The following is a 23,280-nucleotide window of genomic DNA, read 5'->3' as shown; positions in this document are numbered from 1 at the left end:
AAGAGGTGTCACTCAATGGTTATAGGCAATCGTTACTAATATAGAAAATCAGTCTCTAAAATGACGAATACTCTTCCCTGTTTTGGGCCTGTTCTACATTATGTAATCTTTATATAGGCTCTTCTTTCAACTCTCATTTTCATACAGGAAAACCACTAAATGGGAATTTTTTAATTCACTTTTTTACAGTTAAATCTAAATTACCTAGTATTAATTTGGAATTCAGACAAACACAGGGTTAGAATATATGTGCCTGAGTTATACCAGGAGCTTGCTGTTTTTGATTCGAGCAATTCTGAATATTTTTTATGATACTAATTAGTCATTTTAATATGTAGATTCTCCTCTTTGGGTGTTGGGATGGAGGAAGAGAAGAAAGAAACAGAAAGGTGACTGTTGTGCATAACAAGTTGAACCTAATATTAAGAAAAGGACATGAAGGGCACACCAGTACCATTAAATTGAACGGTGCACCACTAAATAAGCCCAAGCCAGTTGATTCTTTGAGAGTCTTTCATGTGGTCTAAGTGTAAAGCCAGTCTACTTACTTGCAGTCTTAATTGCAACTGTGTTGTAATTCTTTGCATTGGTACATTTTAAATTATTTTTCCTATTCCTTTTCATTTCCCTTCGTCTGCCCTTTTCATAGTTATCCTTAGTAACTACCAGGCATCCCTGCTTCTTTCTCCTGAACTGGTCCACATATATCAAGTTCCGCTAGTGTTGCTCACTTTAGGCGATAGAAGTGTACATGGAGCAGGAACATGTCAGTCAAGATTTGTGCAATATAATTTGCTGCTTTGATGGTTTTGCTTTTTATAACATGAGAAATCATGTCCTATATTCTATCTTGTAAGAATAAATTTCCACTTGTATATTTCCTTAAAGCTGTACTAACCTGAAGTTGACAATGGCCCTGGGATGGTGGCTTCTAGACTTTGGGTGATGGGAGGGTAATTGTTCGTGTAAATATGTTAGGTTTTTTTTCACCCCAAACATGATTGGGGATTCAGAGGAACATTCTGGGGAAGCTAGTGATTCAGCTTGAAGAATTTAGCCTAGAACATTTGTGGTTCTTTTGGTTTCAAGAGTTTATTACTAAGTCTCATGTATATCTGGAGTTACTGTGATTAAATTGCCATTTGATAACCTTTATTGAGCAAATGTTTAATTTTTAGAGCATTTTTTTATTTTCCAGCCTTTGCAAAATGTTAGCACAGTGCTGCAGAAGCCTAATCCTCTCTATAATCAGAATACAGATATGGTCCAGAAGTCAGTCAGCAAAACCCTGCCCTCTACTTGGTCTGACCCCAGTGTGAACATCAGCCTAGACAACTTACTACCGGGTATGCAGCCTTCCAAACCCCAGCAGCCATCACTCAATACAATGATTCAACAGCAGAGTAAGTTACCATGAGACACCTTGCTTCTTTGTGCACTTGTAATCTTTACCCTTGTGCCAAGACTAGTGTAAGCCATGAAATAAAAATACATGACATTGATTGTACTAAAGGCAACTGTGTATCGCTTAGGATTCCGCCGCCCCCCCCCCCCCCCCCCCCCCCCCCCCCGGTTCTTGATTGATGTACACCCTGGCATATTCAGATTACTTTGTATCCTGCTCTTGGCATGATAACATGATTGTGTATGTATTATGGTGAGTTTTGGGAGTCTGATCACTAAAATAAAAATATTTGTTGTAGAAAATGTTTTAAATATAACTAAATATGACCAGAAACAAAAATCATCTCACCTCCGTAATCCAGGGATAATCGCTATTAATTCGTATTTTCTATCTTTTCTAACCATATTTTTAATACTCGAGATCACTCTATGTATATTGTTTTGTTTCTTGCAGCTGTCATTCAGCATTAAATTATCATTTTCCTGTATTTAATATTTTTAAGAAAAAATGATTTTTAGATATTTATAGTTATGTGTCATACCAGTGTTGAATTTCTTTATTGTTGGTTATTTCTGTTGTTCCCGGCTTTTTGCTATTGTAAATAACTCCATGATTTTATATAAATCTTTGTACTTGTGTTTTTCTTCCTTAGTGTAATGTTCTAAAAATAGAGTAAGTCAAAGGGTATAAACTTTTTTAAGGCTTTTGATACACAACAGCTCCTGACAACTTGTTAGGTCAGGTTGGATTCAACACTAAATTCTGTCAGAATGATATCAAAGTGCCTCGTGTTTTCCCCCAGCCCACTCTTAACTGTTTCTGCATCTTTGGGAAACCAGAGTTAACAGCCACAGAGTATTTTTCTAGAGCAAATAGTGCAAGTTAATTGACTTACCTTGTAAAATCACCATAAAAGAATTTTATTAGGAGTTACAAGTGTTGATGGTCAAGAAGATTATTTTATTCTTCTGCTTGATGAATCTAATGTGAAGTTCTTTTGTCTCTTTTCTTCTGGTAGATATGCAACAACCTCTGAATGTGATGACTCAAAGTTTTGGAGCTGTGAACCTCAGTTCTCCATCAAACATACTTCCTGTCCGGCCCCAAACTAACCCTTTGATGGGGGGACCCATGCCTATGAGCATGCCTGGTGTGATGACTGGCACAATGGGAATGGCCCCTCTTGGAAATACTCCAATGATGAACCAGAGTATGATGGGCATGAACATGAACATGGGGATGTCAACTGCTGGGATGGGCCTGACAGGCACAATGGGAATGGGCATGCCCAACTTAGCCATGACTTCTGGAACTGTGCAACCCAAGCAAGATGCCTTTGCAAATTTCGCCAACTTTAGCAAATGAGAGATTGTAAAGGAGCAGATTGAATGAAGGATTTTTAGCGGTGAAGATAGGTGATGTTGGGATGGAAAATGCTAATCAACTCCCCTTTCTTTTATCAATTAATTAAGATTTAAACCTACATAACCAAAAAAAGGCTGTTTTATAAAAGTGAAGTATCTAGTATTTCAGATGGACAGGCAAGGGCACTTCAGATGAGGCAGTCAAAATCATTTTTCCCAGTAAGAATAGACCACACATGGGGTAGTGAGACCTGGAAAGTCTTTATAAATCGAAGAGCCCATTTTAACATCGATTCGTGGGAAGTCTGGAATAGGGCTGAATAAATGTGTTTGAATCTCTAATTTTATACTTTTCTTTTCCTGAGGAACTTGATTTTTCTGTCCCTGAATCGCCTTGTCATAATTGGGTCTGTTCCTTTTACTACCACTCTTGAGTCCATAAATGAAATCATTAAAGTTGGATGATCAGTTTTTTATAAAAATATATATTTTTGTCCAAAAAAGGCATACATATGTGATTATGGCTAAATCAAAGGTAACTGGAATGTATATACTTTTGCTAATGTTCCAGCAACACTGCTATTACTATTATACTATCCAAATTTTTATTGTAACGAAACCTCTTTAAGCGATTGGTGATAGCTGTGGGACTTTTCCCATGTCTTCTGCTATAATTATCCTTTGCAGAACTAGGAAAAATATTTTTTTCAGGACTGCTCTATGGTTTCCTTTAAAAGAAAAAAAAAAAAAAACCCTCCAGAGTTTTTGTTTGTTTTTAGCAGTCATTATTTACAATTTGCAGTGGTTAACTTGGCGAGGCTTCCTTCCGTGTTTATCCCTGTAGCCACCATTTATCAGTCAGGAACAGTCAAAAGAGAAAAATATTTATTTTTATTTTTTTTGGTGTCTTTTCAAAAAATTGAAAAGGTAAAAATTCTTAAAACCTTAAGTTAAATATAAATGTTAGAATTCAACGATGTTGGCTTTTAGATTTTATACAATATTTGTTTTGTTTTGGATTTGAGTGTATATAATATGGCATTAGCAATATGGTTCCAATAGAGAGGAGTTAAATATATATTATTAAAGGAGACCTGTAGCAGTCAAAGATTTTATTGATTTAATGGCAAATAAAGGAAGTTAATTAAAGTGTTTTTGTTTTCCTGCTGTAATTCTGCATTAAGCTCACATGAAAATCATGATTCTAGAGTTTGGAATGCAAAATTAATTGTTTTCACCCTCAAGCTGGGAATATTTTTAAAAATAAATACTATAATATAGGTATCAAATTATTACCTCCCCACTTTGTGTTGAAATTTTTTTTATTGATAAAACTTTGTTTCCATTGTATTCATAATGTTCTGTTCTACGTAACATTAAAATGTTCATTAAAATCAATGTTGAACTGCTTTTTCTTTCATTCTGTTAGACATTTGAGACCGTTTGGGGAAAAAATAATTATAATTTGGGCAAAGTAATTTTTATAAATAATTTAAAATTATTTAATGACTTCTCTCTTCTTTCCTCTCAGACTCTACTGTTAGGAATTAAAAATGAAGCAGCAAAGATATCCTGACCCGCTCCATTCTTGCTAATGTTCCATCTACAACATTTCTAATTAGGCAGAAATTCATGTACTTCAGCTAAGTGGTAATGAAAAGTGATTCATTTGCTGAATAAGAGATGAGAGAGAGTGTAATTAGCTGACTGTGGTTTTTAATCTTTCAACAATTCAATGTGTTTAAATTGGTTTCAAAGAATAGGAGCTTTCAAGTGTAGTTAGTTCAGAGCAGTCAAGCCAGGCTCTGGTGGCAGCACGGAGGAGATCTTCACTCATACTTAAAACCCGTGATCTTCAATGAATGTTCTCATTAAACAGAGAGGTGTAGCATCGCCTTTTCAGATACATACGATTCTTGGAGCAAATAAATACTGTTTCCAAACTTTTGTGTTTAAAGATGCTTTTCTAATAAAATAAGATTTATCTCTAAAGCATTTCCTGTACTATGCCTCCTTCCTATGTCTCCGAAGACCAAAGGGAGCCTGTCACACGTATTGCTGCACCTCAACGTACAGTTTGCTGTCTTACTAGTGTGTTTTGTTTCAGAGCCCATGAGAGAATTGCCTTGCTAGGGGCCCATCCAGTTTAACAATTTGTTACTGAAGGGGTCACTAAATGATACTTCAAAGAAAAGTCTGAATACCCCCAAGTAATTTGGACTTGACAAGAAACTACTCTTCTTTAGTCTGTTGGACTCCCTCTGCCTGTCCTATACCCCTTTACCTTTTTGAGCTTCCGCTTAATGTATTTTTTTTGCTGGAGAGGAGGAGGTAGGAACCGTTCACAAAATTTACAAGTGAATCTCCACCGCCAACCCGGATTTCATCTTCTTCCCGTTTGAAAATTTTTTTCTACCTCTAATACAGTCTTCAGGAACCACACATGGACACAGCGTGCTTGTATGGTACTTGGGATGTTTCCTCTGGTGTCTATAACAAATTGCCTGAATGATAACCATAATGCTGCTGGTTGTGGGGTCGTCAATAAGTTGGGGTCTAGAGTTCTATTTGGAGGGAAGGGGTAATGCTTTTTCTCTCAAATATTTTTGAAGCACGTTAGTAAAATGAAGCTAACTGTCCTAAGCACAGAGCACACCTTACGGTAAATAGATTTCTGAAATGAACTGGCTTTGTTGTTTGAACTCTCCCGGGAGACAGCATAGCGTTGTGGAAAGCATGGACTTGGAAGCAGATCTAATCCCATTTATACCATGCACTACCTGTGTGACACCTTGATCAACCTGCCTGACTTCTCTGGGCCCTGATACATTTTTTCTGACATGAACTTAAATCTGGAAGCATTAGATAAATAACGAGTGAGATCTACCGGCACTGACACAAGTACACTAAATATTTCTCCGCCACCCATTTTTATTTCATGTAAATGTGCCTACATGACAAGACCTTCTATGTGCCAGTCACTGCTAGATGCTTGGCATGCATGCCATTTACACAACAAACCCAAAAGTTATCTTCTGGTGTATTCCTAAAAGCAGTGTGTAGTTAAGAAAGCCTTAGAGACTTCTGCTAAGTTGTTTTCTGACGATTTTTCTGCCTGAGTTTAGTTCCACTTTGTTCTTAGACAAGGAGATTGTAAGTGAGCTATTTTGTGAATGTATTGACTGACTTCTTACCACATTAGTGCAGATGGGAGGGAGAGAACTGTGAAAGTGAGCGCTTGGTATCGGATTTGCCGCACAAATAACCCTCATTAGAATGTTCTCAGCTTTTAGAAGCAGTAGAAGATCTCAATTTTTCTATTGACTTCTTGCAGTTTTGTTGACTAAGATCTTGATATTCTTATATCCAGAGAAACAATCAGATATAAAGACTAAAAAAAAAAAAAAAAAAAAAAAAAATCTATCCATGAAGGTTTTTTTTAACTCTTACTCATTATGCCCTTAATTCTTGCGTGCCTTCTTAATAACGGCAGCCTTGCTAATAATGCATTGTTCCTTGCAGACGTCATGAGTATCTCCTGCACCCCTTCACACTGCCCTTGCTCACCCCAATGGGTAAGGGAATCAGCGTGCAGCCAATTCAGATGGTTAGCTTCCCAGGGATTTGGGAGGGATTTGAAAGTCCTGATGGGCAAACATGGGTTTTGTTTGTTATTCTTTAAAGTAAATGTCATTACTTTAAATAACTGCTTCCTGGGCTGTCAAGCCCTGCATTTCTTTTCCATTTAAGTTTTCTTAACTATACATCTTGCAGCTGTGTTCTTTAAGTAAGTGCCCCAGGCACACTCTGCCATTTCATGGTGAGAAAAGAGTGCTTAGAGTTGTGTATGAACAGTTTGGTCTCAGCACCCCCTTTACACCCTAAAGATGATTGAGAACCCCAAAGAGCTTGTGTTTATGTGGGTCATATCTGTTGATATATGCTGTACTTGAAATAAAAACTGAGCAACTTAAAAAATATTAATAGATTTTATAGTAAACCCCATTACCTGTCAAAATATAATTTTATAAAAAAAATTCAAAATCAAAATTTGTGAGAAGAGTGGCAGTGTTTTTACATTTTTGAAAATCTCTTTATTACCTAGCTTATTGCTGGATTCTCTTATGCGCTTCTGCATTCAGTCTACTGTGCAGTGTTGTTTTGGTGGAAGTACATGAAAAAGGTCTGGCCTCAGGGATACCAGGTTGGAAAGGGTAGGAACCCGCAGATGCTCCGGACAGGTCTCAGGGCTCCCCAGTGGTCCACAGGCCACACGGCTATAATATTTTATTTTTTTTTTTACTTATTAAAAAAATGTTTTTAATGTTTATTTTTGAGAGTGAGAGTGCAAGCGGAGGAGGGGCAGAGAGAGATGGAGACAGAATCCAAAACAGGTTTCCAGGCTGTGAGCTGCCAGCCCAGAGCTCAACGCAGGGTCCAATGCACACACGAGCTGTGAGATCATGACCTGAGCTGAAGTCAGACTGACTGAGCCACCCAAGAGCCCCTCCCCACTATAGTATTGAGAACAAATAAGATTACTTCATGGTAACTCTGTTTGATTTATTCTGTTTATAAGGTGATCTGCTTGAGGTACAAAGCATTTAGTTTTGCCTTTCACTCAGTCACCAGCAAAATGACTGCCACATGAAATTACTCTCTGGATACCCAATACTAGAAGTTTGTGGCATCATGTTTGCTCAGTTTTCGAGATTATTTTCTGATACCTAGTGCATATTTCCTAGCTTCTATAATATGAAGAAGTAAGTTTCTTATCCATTTTGATTTTTTTTTTTTAATTTTTTTTTCACGTTTTTATTTATTTATGGGACAGACAGACACAGAGCATGAACGGGGGAGGGGCAGAGAGAGAGGGAGACACAGAATCGGAAACAGGCTCCAGGCTCCGAGCCATCAGCCCAGAGCCTGACGCGGGGTTCGAACTCACGGACCGTGAGATCGTGACCTGGCTGAAGTCGGACGCTTAACCGACTGCGCCACCCAGGCGCCCCCCATTTTGATTTTTTAAAAGAACTTACACTGAGCGACTGGGTGCTGAGTGATGAGTTGTGAACCTTTCAAACGTCTCTTTCTGTCCCTTGAGAAGAGAGAGCAAAATGGCTCAAACCTGAAGACCTATGACTTGTTTGCAAGGCAGCCTGGCAGCTTCATATACTGTGTTCTCTACCAAATATCTCAAGGAAGCATGTGGCTATAGAGGTAGTGCATGCACATTCACGGTATTCCTTATGAACCTAGATGAATTTTGATCCCTGAAATTGGAGGAATCTGGCAAGGTTTCCATCCATTCCCGGAATGGCAGGAGCAAGTTCTGGGCTGGGCACCTTCACCCTATGTACATCAACTCCCCTCATTCTCACAACCTATGGAACAATGACCTCCCTCTGGTAGATATGGAACAGGTTCGTCCGAAACTGGTCAAAAGTAGCTTTAAAAAGATTGTTATGCAGGGTCCCCAAAATGGAGACTGTCAATTTTCAGTAACTGATCAGCAAGGTCAGACTTCAGTTAGTAAGTCTGTCAGAGTTTTTGCCATGGAAAGAGGAAGGAAATCCTAAGCAGGACTCCCTCTCACCCCAGAAGAGCTTCATTTTGGAAATTGGTGTGTAATGGGCACAGAATCAGCTTCTGTTAGTGAAGTGTTGAAGAGGTGATGTTTTGTGTCTGGTGACTTATACCCCTTTTATTAAACCCTATTTTCTAAAAGGCAGCCCAAACATTAGGTAGTAGACTGGGCCCCAGCATTCCTATTTTTCATGATATTTTCACTTCTCGATTATCAACAATTAAATCAAGAGGAACAATACCAAAACAGTCATCATAAAAATGCAGAAAGTCCAAACCCTCGTAGCTAGGAATCTATGGAAGTGTGTGCATGTTTAAGTGTTCTGAAAGAGATAGTTAAGTGGCTGTTATGCCAAAAATAGGAGAGAAGAGCCTGGGTGGCTCAGTCAGTTAAGTGTCCAACTCTGGATTTCAGCTCAGGTCATGATCTCACCGTTCATGATCGAGCCCCACATCAGGCTCCAGGCTGGCAGTGTGGAGCCTGCTTGGATTCTCTTTCTCTCACCCTCTCTCTGTCCCTCCCCAGCGACCTCTCTCTCACTCTCAAAGTAAATAAATAAACTTTAAAAAAAAATACGGGAGGCCTAATTTAGGTAGGGTAACTCAGGAAGGCCTCTCTGAGAAGGGAGCTTTTATATAGAGATCAGAAGAACGATGAAGCCCACATGGAAAACCTCCAAGTGGAAAAAGAACCATCGGAAGCTTAGTGGGTGTGGCTGGAGCTCAATGAAACAGGAAAGCTGAGGAGATCGGCAAGGACATGGTAATCACTGAGGTTTAGAAGGCTGAGGTACGTAATTACTCCACTTTCCTCGAAAGTTCCTCAGGGGATCATGACCACCAAGGATGGTGTATTCTGAAGGTCCCATGTGCTTTCACTGCCATTGTTTTCACAGAGCTCACTTGGAAAAACTTGCCGTGGGCTGTAAAACACTTGAGTGGAAAATTGTGTGGCAATGTTTACTGTCGAACTTGAAATATATCAATTGTTGACACATATGTGAAAGATACAAAGGGGCCATTTATAAGTACAAACCGAATACTTCAAGAAGTAACAAAACGCATTTGCCTATTATAGTTTACAGAGTGGATTCACACTCATTTCCTCCCTGATGTTCACAATTACCCTAAGCTGAGAAGGTAAGACAGTTATTAGCCCCTTGTTGTAGATGAGGAAACCAGCTCCCAGAAGGCCAAGTATAGTTAGTGAAACCATGTCTCCTAGCACAGATCCTCAGAATCCAAATCCAGTTTTATTCCACTATCCCTCATTTCTCCTCTATAATATTTCAGACCTCTTAAAGATTGTACATGCCATTCAGATAAATTATCAGGTTTTTCTTGCATATCCCTGATCTCTGACCATATTGTCCCAGGTGTCTTGTCACGCTCTACACAGAGTAGCCAGTAGATACTTGTTAAATGATACTTTTTTTTAAGTAAGCACTGAATGTTTATGAAATCTTGTTGCATTTTCTAAAGGTCGCCAGCAGGAGATGAGCCACAGAGCAAATAAAAACTGATCTCATCTGAAGAGTGAACCTTTTGTTTGTTTTGTAGAAATGGTGATGTAACTTAGCGTAAGACATTAGCCACATCGGAAGCAGAAAATTCCAGCAGGTTTGGAGTATAATGCGAAGGCTCCTCAAGGGCTCAGAAGATATATTAAGAGCAAGCTGCCGGAAAGGTGGATGGCCTTGGATTGCTTGTTTAAGGAATCCATTTCAAAAAGTGCACAGCAATGCCTTTTAAAGATTGTGTGCTCTTTGCAATTTTTTATTTGCTCCTGTGATTCTTGGGTTTGAGAAATAGAATTGAGATGCCCAGCTATCAAATGAAAGTACAAATGGAATTTCTAGATTTAAGGTGTTCTTAAGGGAATATTTGAATTGACATCTTTAGAATAAGGTTTTTATTTATTTACTTTTTTATATTTCTCAAGTTTATTTTTTTTAGGTTTCATTTTTTAAAGGGCAGTTAGAAATATGTGGCAACTTGAAAACTAGTTTGCCAATAGTTGAATTATTTTTGATATGGAAAAAATACTTTTTTTTTTCAGTGTTTATTTGTTTTTGAGAGAGAGAGAGCATGAGTGGGAGAGGGGCAGAGAGAGAGGGAGACGCAGAATCTGAAGCAGGCTCCAGGCTCCGAGCTGTCAGCACAGAGCCCAATGCAGCCTCAAATTCATGAACCGGGAGATCATGACCTGAGCTGAAGCCAGACGCTTAACCGACTGAGCCAACCCAGATGCTACCCCCAAAATACTAACTTTAATGAAAAATATCAAATGAAGTTTGAGACATAAGTTACACTAAGCTGAGATGGTTGAGTGGTTGAAAAAACATTTTTCAAGTTATCTTTCATAGGAAAGTGATAAAATTAAATAAAAGAAAATCAAAGTGCCCTGAATTTCAATGAACATACTGGCTTTATCAGTGCTGTCTTTTGGACCTAATGCCCGTGATGAACCAAAGAAAGGATACTGTAGCTGAAAATTTTTCAGTTTTTAAGAACTCTTCACATGCTTTTAATTCCTCCAACAGAGAAACGTGTGTATGTATGTCTCCACACACACACTATCTCTCTATATAAATATATAATAAAGGTTGGCTCTTAAATACTCTCTTCACCAAATTCTTTAGATGTCCCAAGAGTTCTCAGATTTGAATGATAAAAGGGGTGCCATAAGGTACCGCTTTAGTAATTAACTGGTTCTTTAATAAGGCCTCAATTACTTTGTTTCATGATAAGGAAAAAAAAAACGTTCCAAGACAGAGTTACATTCGACATCTGGGAACCTCCTAACAGCTGGCTACCTAATGAATATGCATCTGCTTAAGAGGCTGTAGACCATTAATAAACCAATAGATGTAAAGCAGAAACAATCTTTGTCAGCTTCAAATGAGATTGGATGCAATGTGCTGTCAACTGTCACTGTCACATTGAATCGAGTTTGGGAGGTTAACAATCAACTGTTAGCTGCTTGTGTCTTTGTAGCTCTACACTTGGGCTAACACTCTTCCCAAACTGGTGGCCACGTTTCTGATGTACAACTTTTTACTCCTGATTGCCTGGTTTGAGGCTGACAACGTCTGTGTTTCAAAAATCCCTTCCGTTTTGTTCAACTAAACCACACATTTGCCAAGACACTTTAAAACAAAGGCGTCACCTCCAGGTAAGAAAGGCAGTTAATATCAGGATCAAAGTGGTGCAAGACAGGCTTCCAGTGAATTGGAAAATGTTTACAACAAAACTTCTATGTATCTGTATGTAACTTGGGAGCTGTTGGGTCCTCCTGAGGGAACCCCTTACCCCAGTGCAGGCGACAGTTCAGGCCTTGATAACTGGTCTCAATGAGACCCTAAAGTAAGTGGTACACCAACCTAACAGTTGTGTGATTAGGACCACACTTGCCCAGTTTAGTGGCTGAGGTTTCTTGAGGGACATATTCATAGAAGTCTTGATTGAGGTTATTATCCAGGTGAAGGAGAGATTATACCTAGAAGAGCATTTTCACAGCCAAACATACTCATCACTCTATTCTCATCAAAGTGCTCATGTATAGGTTTTGGGGTAATATTAATAATGGGCAAGGAGAAAGGCTGGCAGTTTAATTCTTTTTTTAAATTGCTTTAATGTTTATTTTTGAGAGACAGAGTTCAAGTGGGGGAGGCGCAGAGAGAGAGAGGGAGACACAGAATCCGAAGCAGGTTCCCGGCCCTGAGCTGTCAGCGCAGAGCCTGCCACAGAGCTCAAACTCACAAACCACGAGATCGTGCCCTGAGCTGAAGTCAGACACCTAACCGACTAAGCCACCCAGATGCCCCAAAATTTTTATTTTTTTAAACTTTATTTATTTCTTTTGAAGAGAGAGAGAGAGAAAGAAAACCAGATGGAAAGGCCGAGAGAGAGGGGGACAGCAGATCCGAAGCAGGCTCTGTACTAATAGCAGGAGCCCGACACAGAGCTCGAGCTCATAAACCGTGGATCATGACCTAAACTGAAGTCAGACTCTCAACTGACTGAGCCACCCAGGCACCCCTGGAAGCTTAATTCTTATAAATTCAACTACCTTTTCTATTTTATATCATCTCTTTAAATTGTGGTAAAATATACAGATTTTATTTTATGTGTATAATATAAATTTATGTGTATAAGTGTGGTAGAATAAAAAATTTACCATTTTAAACATTTTAAGTGTATTTTTCAGTGGTATAATGTAAATCACATTTTTGTGCAGCCATTATCACTATCCATCTCTAGAACTTTCCATCTTCCCTACCTGAAACTCTGTACCCATGGAACACTAACCGCCCCCCCATTCCCCACTCCCCTCAGCCCCTGGCAGCAACCATTTTACTATGAGTTTGATTACTCTAGATACCTCACAAAGTGCCATGATACAGTGTCTCGCTTATTCCAGTTAGTACGTCTCATGGTTCGTCTATGTCATAGAATATGTCAGAATTTCATTCCTTTTAAGGCTGAAAAATATTCCCTTGTATATACAACACCACGTTTGGTTTATCCGTCCATCTGTTGGACACTTACACTGTTTCCACCTTTTGGTCATTATAAATAATGCTGCTATAAACATGAGTGCACAAATATCTATTCAAATCCCTGCTTTCAAGTCTTTGGGGCATATATCTGGAAGTGGAATAGCTGGATCATGTGGTGATTCTATGTTTAATTTTTGAGGAAGTGCCATTTGGCTCATTTTGGATTTCTGCTTTCTTCCTTGACACAAGGCCTTTGATCAGATTCCATTTTCTCCCCCTTGGCCCTTTTGAAGAAAAAAAACCAATACGACCTTGAAGTTTATTCTTTTTTATTATTTTGTTTTCTAATTTCAAGCCTGGAAAATATACGAAAATGCACACCATGGGAATAAGTTTTTTAAAAAAGGTGAGGGGGTGAATTAAGCCCCACCCATTCCCTATAACATCACAAATGTGATGTTCTATCAAAAGCTGAGAATTATGGTTTTTTGTTTTTGTTTTTTTTAGGTTTACTTATTTATTTATCTTGAGAGAGGCAGAGAGAGAGAGAGGGAGAGAGAGAATCCCAAGCAGGCTCTGGGCTGTCAGCACAGAGTCCAACACGGGGCTTGATCCCACGAACTGTGAGATCATGACCTGAGCCAAGTTGAACACTTGAACCTGAGCCAAGTTGAACAGTTGAACACTCAACCTAACGAGCCACCCAGGCGCCCCAAATTACAGTGTTTTTTTTTTAATCCCATAGCATCAAAAACATATGTAAAACCCTATTATCTCCCAGTTGTGGGAGTGACTCCTTTATTAAATAAAATGTCACCCTGAATTCCTACACAGAGACTATCACCTTATTCATGGGAATGTAAGATCCAGTTCCCCCCAAATCTATATAAAAATTACCACCACAACTACCAACCCATCTAATATGTTCATATAACAAGTGGAAAGCCAAGTAAACACCATAAGCTTCAAACGATGGGTTTGGTCAGTGACAGAGGAAAGTGGTTTGGTAGAGAAGGACAGGTTGTATTGGTCATGTAAATATGACAATATCCTATACCACAGTATATCTAGTAGGAAGTCATATTTGGATATGCAGTAATTATTCTCTAACTCTGAGCAGGCGGGGAGATATTTGAAAGAATTCCAGTGCCATACTCAGGCAGATACTATCAGGAAGATACAATACTGTAACATTTTCAGTCCAAGTACAATAACAAAACAAACTTTTCTTAAGAAAAAAATTCCTTTAAAAACTCATGATGCATCCTGTATACACATAGTTATACATATCTTAGTTACCAGCCAATAAATGGCTTAAACTCAAGTGATGTAAATAGTAGTATTTATTCATCTCTCATAACGTATTTGTAAGACAGTCTCCTTTTATTATTCAATTCTTCTTTTTTTCCTTCACCTCACCACAGTTCAAAGCTATTTGGGGCAGATGATAGCTTCAGTTCATTTCATTCGGGTGTGCAGTCTTAGGTGATGGTGTTTTTCTCTGTCAAGGGTGTAGATTTTGATTGTTCTAAAACAAGTGTGGGTGGGTCCCAGACCCCACATTGAGGATTTTTCCATGGGCTTCCCATAACAGTTGCTTTCTTAGGATTCAGCCATCAATGCTGTGGTTCATAAAATCCTTCAGTAATGGTAAGTCATTATTGAAATTCCCATTAGTTATAGCTTCAGAATTCCATGTTTTATACTTGAAAGGGATTTTTTAAATTTGTTGTTGAATGGTAAAAACTTTCAAAAAGATGGAATAAATAACTGTAGCAAAAAAGAACAATAAAATATCCGAGACCTGCTCTGAGACCATACAGGATTATCATTGCTCTAAATCAGCTAGTGTCTTTTCCATTCCTTGGCCACCACTTTTGTTTGAGCTCAGAACGACTTCTCACAAATGTCTTGTAACAGCCTCCTAATTGGTTTCCATGTTCCTTGCCTCTTCTTCACTTCAAATGTCTTGTTCATCTCTCCTTGGTTCATATACCACCAATGGCTCCCCATTCCTGGTTGAATCAAGTCCAGGTATTCAGGGCCATCTAACCATGGGCTACCCTTTCAGACTTTTATGCTTGGTCCTCTTTCATGTGGCGACAAAAGGAAACCACTTCCCAGTGCTGGCATACTCGGCTCCTGTTTCTTTCCTCCTAACACTGTGCCAGGCCAGTCCTGGCACCAGGACCCTGGAGGCCTTCACCTGGACCCAGGGCTGTTATCTGAAATGCCCATTCTTCTCTGTGAAGAGTAACCCCAGGAGAAGTGATCTCTCTCTGTCTCTCTTTCCTAGGATAATTATATTCATAATAACCATAGAGTAGGCTCTTACAGCTGATAGTTTCCACCCTAGATGGAAAACAATAATAGTACCCTAATTATCATGGTTATATTAACTTTCATTATCAGCACTGTGCCAGGCACTATGCTAAAGAAGTTTATGTACATTCTCCCATCGAAGTCTCATGATGATCTGTGAGCTGGTATTCCAGTGAAGTTACAGCTTCCCTTGGGGTTTGTAGAAGCAGGAATATAGCAGATATGGGGTAAGGTCAGAATTGCTCTTGAAAATCTTTTAAATTGCATATGGTGTTATGTACAGAATCATACACAACATAGATGTATACATACAGAGTTGTGTACAACATAAAATATACCTAATTGGAGTATAATTGCATGGCGCTGGATATGAAAACACCAGGATGCACTTGAAGTCCACATTTTGAGAGGCAGGTGGAAATTGAACCCACTCAAGGAAACCGCAGACTCAGGTCCCCCAGCATCACCTCTGGGACAAATGAAAATGAAGAAGGGGCCACAGAGGAGCCTACATTATTTCGACTGTTACTGAAATGGCATAACAAGCCACAGTGTAGGCCCCATTTTACACATTAGGAGCAAAATGGGGCTCTGCAGGGTGGAAGGAACAGGCATCCAGTCCCTCTAACTCCATGCTGTTAACCAACCTGCTGAAGGCGTGGAGTGTGGCCCCTTCCATCTGCGCTCCAAGGGCACGCTTACCACACGCTGCCTTGAATTGTGCTCGAATCTTGACAGAAAGCTTGTGGAGCTACAGGCCCTGCTGACATGACCCATCACAGTGCATGGGACACATCTGGTGAACTAGGACTGGCTGTCAGAAGTCATGCCTGTCTGGGTGTTACACAGATTGGTTAGTCTTTCATCATGCAGCACACTTTTTCCAAGGAAGGAAGGAAGGAAGGAAGAGAAAAGTACAGGACTCAGGACTCTTTCTGTCCACCATGCTTCAGTTACACTAGGCCAGTGTGTTAGCTTCCTATTCCAGAACGAGAAATGGCAGTCCTATAACTTTGTTGAGAGAATCAGGAGAAAAACTGAAACTGAATATTTCCAGAAAATATAAAAGTAATTTCTCAAATATTTACTGCCACCAACACCAAATTGGGTCATTTTTCTTAACACAAAACATATCTGTGACATGGGAAAAGAACCATGGGCATTTGACAAAACTAAGAATAATATTGACTTCTCAGTGATTCTGATCCATGGATGGGGGGTGGGGTGGGGAAACAGAGGCCCTGCTTCACTCAGCAGGTCCATCAATGGGAGAGCTAGACTCCAAGCCCAGGAGCCCTGGCAGAGAGGGCTGCACTTCGTAAATTTTATGGCCTCTCAATGGAAAAGGAAAGTATGTGATGGAGCTGATGATATAATCTGTTGCTTGATTACAGGTGTCAAGACAGCCAGAGAAAACCATGAAAGGAAGATCCAGCAAGTATTGTATTAATTTTTAAATAACTTAAGGCAATAGTTCCCAATGTGTGGTGCTTTGGGTTTTTTGTTTGTTTGGGTTGATTTTGTGATTTTGGGGAGCATATGGTAGAATTTGGGGGGGGGACATTTTTAAAGGCTATTTTTCAGTTTTATTGAAGTATATTTGACAAATAAAATTGTAAGATATTTAAAGTGTACATTGTGGTCATTTGATATATTCATATATATTGCGAAAGATTCCCCCCCCCACCATCTAGCTCATTAACACATCCATCCCCACACATACTTATCTTCTCTTTCTTTTCTTTTTTTCTTTTTCTTTTTCTTTTTTCTTTCTTTCTTTTTTTTTTTTTTGTGAGACCATTTATGTTCTCTCCTAGCAACTTTAAATTATACAAGTGTTATCCATCAACTACAGTCACCATGTTTTACATGAGATCCTCAGACCTTACTCATCTTATAACTGAAAGTTTGTATTCTTTTACCAATCTCTCCCTATTTCCCTCACCCCAACCTCCTGACAACCACTTTTCTCCTCGTTGTTTCTCAGTTTAACTTTTTAAAAAATTCCACATATAGGTGATAACATGCTGCATTTGTCTTCCACTGTCTAGCTTATTTCACTTAGTTCTCAAGCTACATCTATGTTGTCACAAGTAGAATTATTTCCTTCACTGTCGTGGTTGAATAACATTCCATAGGATATACATACACCCCATATTCTTTATCCATTCATCCATTGACAGACACATAAGTTGTTTCCCAATCTTGGCTATTGTGAAGAATGGTGCAATGAACCTGGGAGTGAAGATATCTTTTCAATATCTTGTCTTCATTTCTTATGGATGCATACCCAGAAGTGGAATTGTTGGATCATATGATAATTCTATTTTTAATTTGTTGAGGGATCTCCATACTGTTTTCCATAGTGACCGTACCAATTTATATTCCCACCAACATTTACCTCTTGTCTTTTTTGTTTTTGTTTTTGTTTTTAATTAAAATAAATTAGTTTTTATTTTCCCCTTGCAAAGGGAAGTCCCTTCTGAGTTTGGACAGTGGTGACTGAACATGATCAACCTCTGGTTTTCCATTTAACATCTTGGTTATCTAATGGAACTCAGAAGATGAAGGCTTTTTCCTTTTCCCTTCTGCGACAATTTCAGAGGAAAATCGACGTCACTTGGACTTCCCCTTGCCCATTTCCTCCTCCTGCTTGGAGTCGCTGGTGCAGTCACTGTCACCTCAAGGTCTTGAGGCTCAGGCTCAGGCTCATCTCTTGTCTGTTTGATGACAGCCATTCTAACAGGTGTGAGGTGATATGTCATTGTGGTTTTTAAATAATTACACAGATAAATTTTTTATTTCTTTCCATTTATGGCAAGTGAAGTTGACATTCCATTTATGGTAGTGCTATAAAGAATCTTTTGAATATAATAATTTAAGTGAAAATGAGAAAATTTAAAGAAAATATTTCTAAAGTAACAATACTACAGTACTATGATGAGGCTAAGAGTAATATGGGAAGGGCAGAACTTGGGGAAACACTTGTATATGACATGATTGAACCTCTCTTTGAATGCTTTGACCCGTGATCTCCAGAGAAGATCCACAGAAGGTCAAAGGCCAGAATGTTTTGTTTAATGCGCTTTCTTTTTCTTCCTTTTTTTGTTTATTTATTTATTTTGAGAGAGAGACATAGAGCATGAACAGGGGGGTGAGGATGGGGACAGAAAGAGAGAGAGATAATCCCAAGCGGGCTCCTCCCTGTCAGCACAGAGCCCAGTGTGGGGCTTGATCTCACGGACTGCGAGATCATGACCTGAGCCAACGTCAGTCACTTAACCAACTGAGCCACTCAGGTGCCCCTGTTTAATGCATTTTCCATTTATATTCATATGTAAGACTCTAACTTTTAATATGCTCTTAAGATGCTCCTAGTAGTAGGTCTGTTCCCCATCAACTGGGACATGTTTCTGCAAGAAGCCACGGCTATCTTAAGTTACCTCAATTGCTCAGCGTGGTGGTCATCAAGAGAAGGTTTACACACGCCCTGGGAGAACGCCAGAGGATTTGCCATGGCATGACAAGGATATCTATTTTCTATCTATTTGCATTGATTTTATCTAAAATATAGGAAAATAAGTTTTACTAATGATCAATGCACACTGACAGAACAGATATCTATTTTATAAGTATATACTTTAAGGGATTGGACACTAAACACTGTTTTATAAATTGGATGTTTAGTCAGAAAAATTCGATCACTACCATATATGAGGAGAGAATTGAGAGCCCCATGCCAGCACTATTAGTTCGGTTGCAGTCTGTTGTGCTAGGCACATTTGCTCTCTCTTACTCTATCCCTGAGGAAGATAGGAGACTCTGAAGAACCCACTCTGGAGGAAAAGAAGTGTGTCCAAGAGGTCACCCTCACATGTGAAAGGATCACTTTTACAGCCCTTTGGAAATCTCAAAACCCAACCATCTTCTTCCAGTTCAAATTTAAAAAAAGGAAAGAAGACCCAGGCCACAAATGGACTATATTCCCAGATTTTCTTACTCTTCATTTATAACTCAGAATTTATTTTTCTGTAAAAACAGTTTACAGTAATTCATTTTCTTAGCAAAGATTTATTTAATACTCAGTGTGTCAGAAACAGACAGTTGCAAAGACAATGTACAGATTACAATGCTGTTACAATGCTAGTGAATAAATAGAACAAAATTTGGGTAAGAATAGTTTATGTTGAACTGTTGGGAAAGCCACAAGAGTGAGAAATGGAGACGTTTGTGAACACTTTGAAAAGGTCCTCTAGTCTAGTCTGCTTCCAGGACATGAAAGATGCACAGAACTAGCTTTTTCTTGTCGAGGTTCACTACGAAGCTCACAGCTCTTCTCCTCTTCAATACTAAAGTATCACTAGCATGCTCTTTTCGCATACACTCAGGAGTAGGGTCTATTTTGGGTCAGTGAAGGGGGGAAGAGCTTCATACACCAAAGTAGTTATTCATTATATAGGGGTCTGCTTATAATTAACCTTTTCTTATCTCATTCTAAAAGGATGTTTTTAACATACCTCTCAGAGATCATTCAGTTAGTGCTGGGAATTGGATATACATTGGTCCGCATGGGTGTGATAAAAAGTCCCAAGGGCCCTGGAAGGGAGAGGGGCACACTTTGATGGAATACTATTTAGTTCACAATTGACAGAGATTATGGGGAACTTTTCTGATGTTTTTCCTTAGCGACCCAGGCAGAATGATATTTTTTCTCACAGTTTTGAGCAGTAGTCTACATCAGATTTGTTGTTTGGGCTAGGTTGCTCTTCCCAAAGAACCTAACATCCCTGGGACAATGTGGAAATGTATGAATATTTTAAAGTTCCATCAACACATCATGAAGGTGCTAAAACAGAGTGGTAGTACATAAACTAGAGCCGTAATCACTTGCAGAGCATGACAGTGGCAGGAAGAAGACAGGGACGAGAAACAGCTCTCTCTGCAGTTTTTCACCACCTACCAGCACACGTAACCAACGGCAGGATCCACACAAGTTCATATTGGAGGCAGGCTACAGAAAAGTGCCTGCCCTTGCAAAGAATGATAATGATAATGCTGGCAACATAGTAATGCCATCTTGTGTTTTTCTTCCATCTCTCCTACCTGCCACTCTTACCCCCACCCCACTGCCCCCCTCCCTTATTGCCTTCCCCACTCACCCCCATTACCTTAGAAAGGACACTAAACAGAAAACAACTGGTGACGCTGGAGGAAGAACAAACTCTTAGGTTGTTCAAGACCCTCCTGTCCATTGGCAAATGCTGCTTTCCTCTGAAACGCCTTGCTGTCACCCTCCCAGTCTCCCGTTTAAGTTTTCTCATGGCACTCTACGTTGTCTGAAGTTGTTACTATTTTGTTTCCTTGGGAATCATGGGTCTTGTCTCGCTTCCCCAGTAGAATGTAAACACCATGAGAGCAGGAAACTTGTCTGTCCTTGTTCGTCCCAGTATCTCTGGTGCCTAGAACAGTGCCTGCTTCTAGAAGGTGCTCAGTAAATAAGTATTGATGAAAGAGATACCCTGAAATATCCGGGAGGATGATACAGGCATTCAATACATGTCTACTCACTAGATGGTCAGCACTTAGTAAATGGTGGTTATTATGTTTATTATTAAATTGTTGGTTGGTAGCCAAAAAAAAAAAAAAAAAAAAAAAATTACCAGGCCTCTAGGATCTGACAGTGTTCTTTCCCAGCCCAGCAAAATAATTTGGTTCCTCTTGCTTCACCCTGATCCCAGAAATAAAATTCTATTCTGAGCCTGAGAGCTGCACCCCCAGCCACAGTCCCAACATATCTGTGTATTAGCCATGCAGGCTTAGTGCTATGATGCGATCTCCTTTGAGAATATCGGGTGAAAAATCCCCACGGGTTTGGCCTCAGCTTTCTTTGTTCACATTGTTTGCTTTGAAGACCTTAACACGGTGCTGAGAAATCAATAAGCAGGGATGCTGCCGATCCTGTGTCTCCTTCTGATTCTCCTCTGGGAAGCTTGGCTCACACCAATGCACTGATAAGTCATGAAGTGTCCAGCTTCATCTGTGAATTAAGGCCCTTGTAACTAAATAAGGAACACCAAGTTTAGCATGCTGTGGATTTTCCATCCGGAGTGTCATTAGATGAAATGAAAGTACACATTACAGGTTTGTGTAATGAACAAGCCTCAAGTTAGGTTTGCCGTGATAGGGTTATCAGTCATTGCACAAATTAATTATTTAGGCAAGCACTTTTTACAATGGGGTTTCATTTAAGTTTTTCCCCTTGATATATGTGTATAAAAATGACTAATCCATCGGACACTGCTATTGTACTTGTGCATCTATCACTATCAGGCCTTTTTTGGTAATTGGTTTATTAATTATAGCATCTTAATGATCTGTTTAAAATAAATAAACCATTTGCACCATTTCAAAGGTATTTTGTGAGGCTCAGCTGATATTAAAATAGCACCAGCCTTATGTGCTTTTTCAGCAAGTGACCTAATTAGTTAATAAAGTAATTGAATATTAAAAAGGATGTTGCAAGTGATTAAAATTTAAGAGCCTTCAGAATGTTATTAAAGCTATAAATCATACATCACTGTTTTAATTTGCATAGCTACAGAATTACTAATGGTCCCACGTGCATACGGGGCTTGGCAATTAGTCCTTTAACAAAATGTTGGTGATGTTAAGGTACCAAATTCTTTCAACCTCTTTTGATAGCTACATAGAAACCTGCTTTTGCCAGATTAAATATCTAACTATTGAAATTTCTGCTTGCTCGCTTTGACAAGTATAGACATTCACTCAACAAATATTTATGAATACCCACTGTGTCCAAGAACTGTATTAAGTATTGAGTATAATGGTGAGCAAAACAGACACGGTCTTAATGGAATTTAGGGACTAGAGACACTAGTCATGCACTTCCCTAAATTCATATATAATTACAAAAGGTGATAACGGGCTATGAAGGAAAAGTATGATGCTCCAAGAGGATTTTGCTCATGAAATCTGAACTCCTCTACTAGATTAGGGACCAAGCATTTATTTCCACGTGAAGAGACAGGGACTTCACCCAGCAGGCTGAGAACTCTTGTTCTCAGGAACAAGAAATGCCTGATGAATCACCAGTAGTGTGTAGGTAGGACTGACTGACATTGTTGGTTGTTTACCCAAGAGCCTTTGTTCTTTCCTGGCTATCAGAATCCCAGTTCTCTTTGGCTATAGAACTAGTACTATGCTTAGGGAATGTAGGCCCAGGTCCAGGGATGAGTGATGAAAAGTCTAAACCAATTATTGTAATTCCATTGCCCTTTGCCTGTGTATTGGTTTATGGTGGATGTGTCCTGAGGAACTCTAAGAGGATTTCTGGAAGAATCTTCCTCTCTGATAAAAAGAGACACACAAGAACTCTTTCCTTCCATTCTTTTGTATATCATCATTAGTGAAGGTAATTCTTAGCACTATAGTAGCCATATTGAGACCATGAGGGGGAAGGCAAAACCAACAAAACACTACACACACACACACACACACACACACACACACACACACACTCCCTAAACCTGAAAGATCTGATATTGTTGAGTTTCTGAACCAACTCTGGAAATTTTGGGTGTCTTACTATATGAAAGAATAAGTTTCAGTTGGATATTCTGTTACTTGCCACCTAAAGCATCTTAATCGAACCAGATAGGTCAAAAATGAAGACACTGGAAATTGAAAGGTAAATTAAAATGCTAGTGTAATTGTCCAGACGAGCAGTGAAAAACACTAAGTTATAATGGGATGGAACAGGAGGAATGGAAAGTAAAGAACAGAGCTGAAGCATTGTGGACAAGATTCAGAAGAATGTGTCAACTTATTAGTTATCCAAGTTGCCAGGTGATAGGAATTGCCATCCATTGAGTACTTCCCATGTTCCGGACATTTCTCTAAGCACTTTGCATGCAGTATCTCATGTAATAATTTCAACAGCTCTGTAAAATACTACTAATTGTCATCATGGTCGAATTCTTTCAGTTGTGCGTTGACTTCCCAAGTCAAAGCCCGATAACCTCTGCCACGATTAGTAGGTGAAAACAGGTGAGTTGCTTCTGACTCCTTGAGAGAGCTGCTG

At 39.2% G+C, this 23,280-nt stretch overlaps 2 protein-coding genes across 3 annotated transcripts in view; one reads left to right on the top strand and one right to left on the bottom strand.

The window, feature by feature from the left end:
- Positions 1 to 4,167, top strand: part of CLINT1 (clathrin interactor 1) — a 59,246-nt gene extending 55,079 nt beyond the window's left edge. The window contains exons 11-12 of one of the 2 annotated variants that reach the window (XM_025923556.2): positions 1,199 to 1,403; positions 2,424 to 4,167. In XM_025923556.2, the coding sequence (XP_025779341.1) occupies positions 1,199 to 1,403; positions 2,424 to 2,770 (552 nt within the window). In that variant the 3' untranslated portion in view covers positions 2,771 to 4,167. The remainder of the gene's footprint in view (positions 1 to 1,198; positions 1,404 to 2,423) is intronic. The other variant, XM_086703828.1, reaches the window with a different exon arrangement.
- Positions 1 to 23,280, bottom strand: part of LSM11 (LSM11, U7 small nuclear RNA associated) — an 88,509-nt gene that overhangs the window by 43,207 nt on the left and 22,022 nt on the right. The window lies entirely within an intron of this gene.

The sequence above is a fragment of the Puma concolor genome, chromosome A1, assembly GCF_028749965.1.
Source record: "Puma concolor isolate L17-30 chromosome A1, mPumCon1.1.hap2, whole genome shotgun sequence".
Classification (NCBI taxonomy): Eukaryota; Metazoa; Chordata; class Mammalia; order Carnivora; family Felidae; genus Puma; species Puma concolor.
The sequence above is the reverse complement of the archived record's forward strand: the minus strand, read 5'-3'. Positions and strand labels throughout refer to the sequence as shown.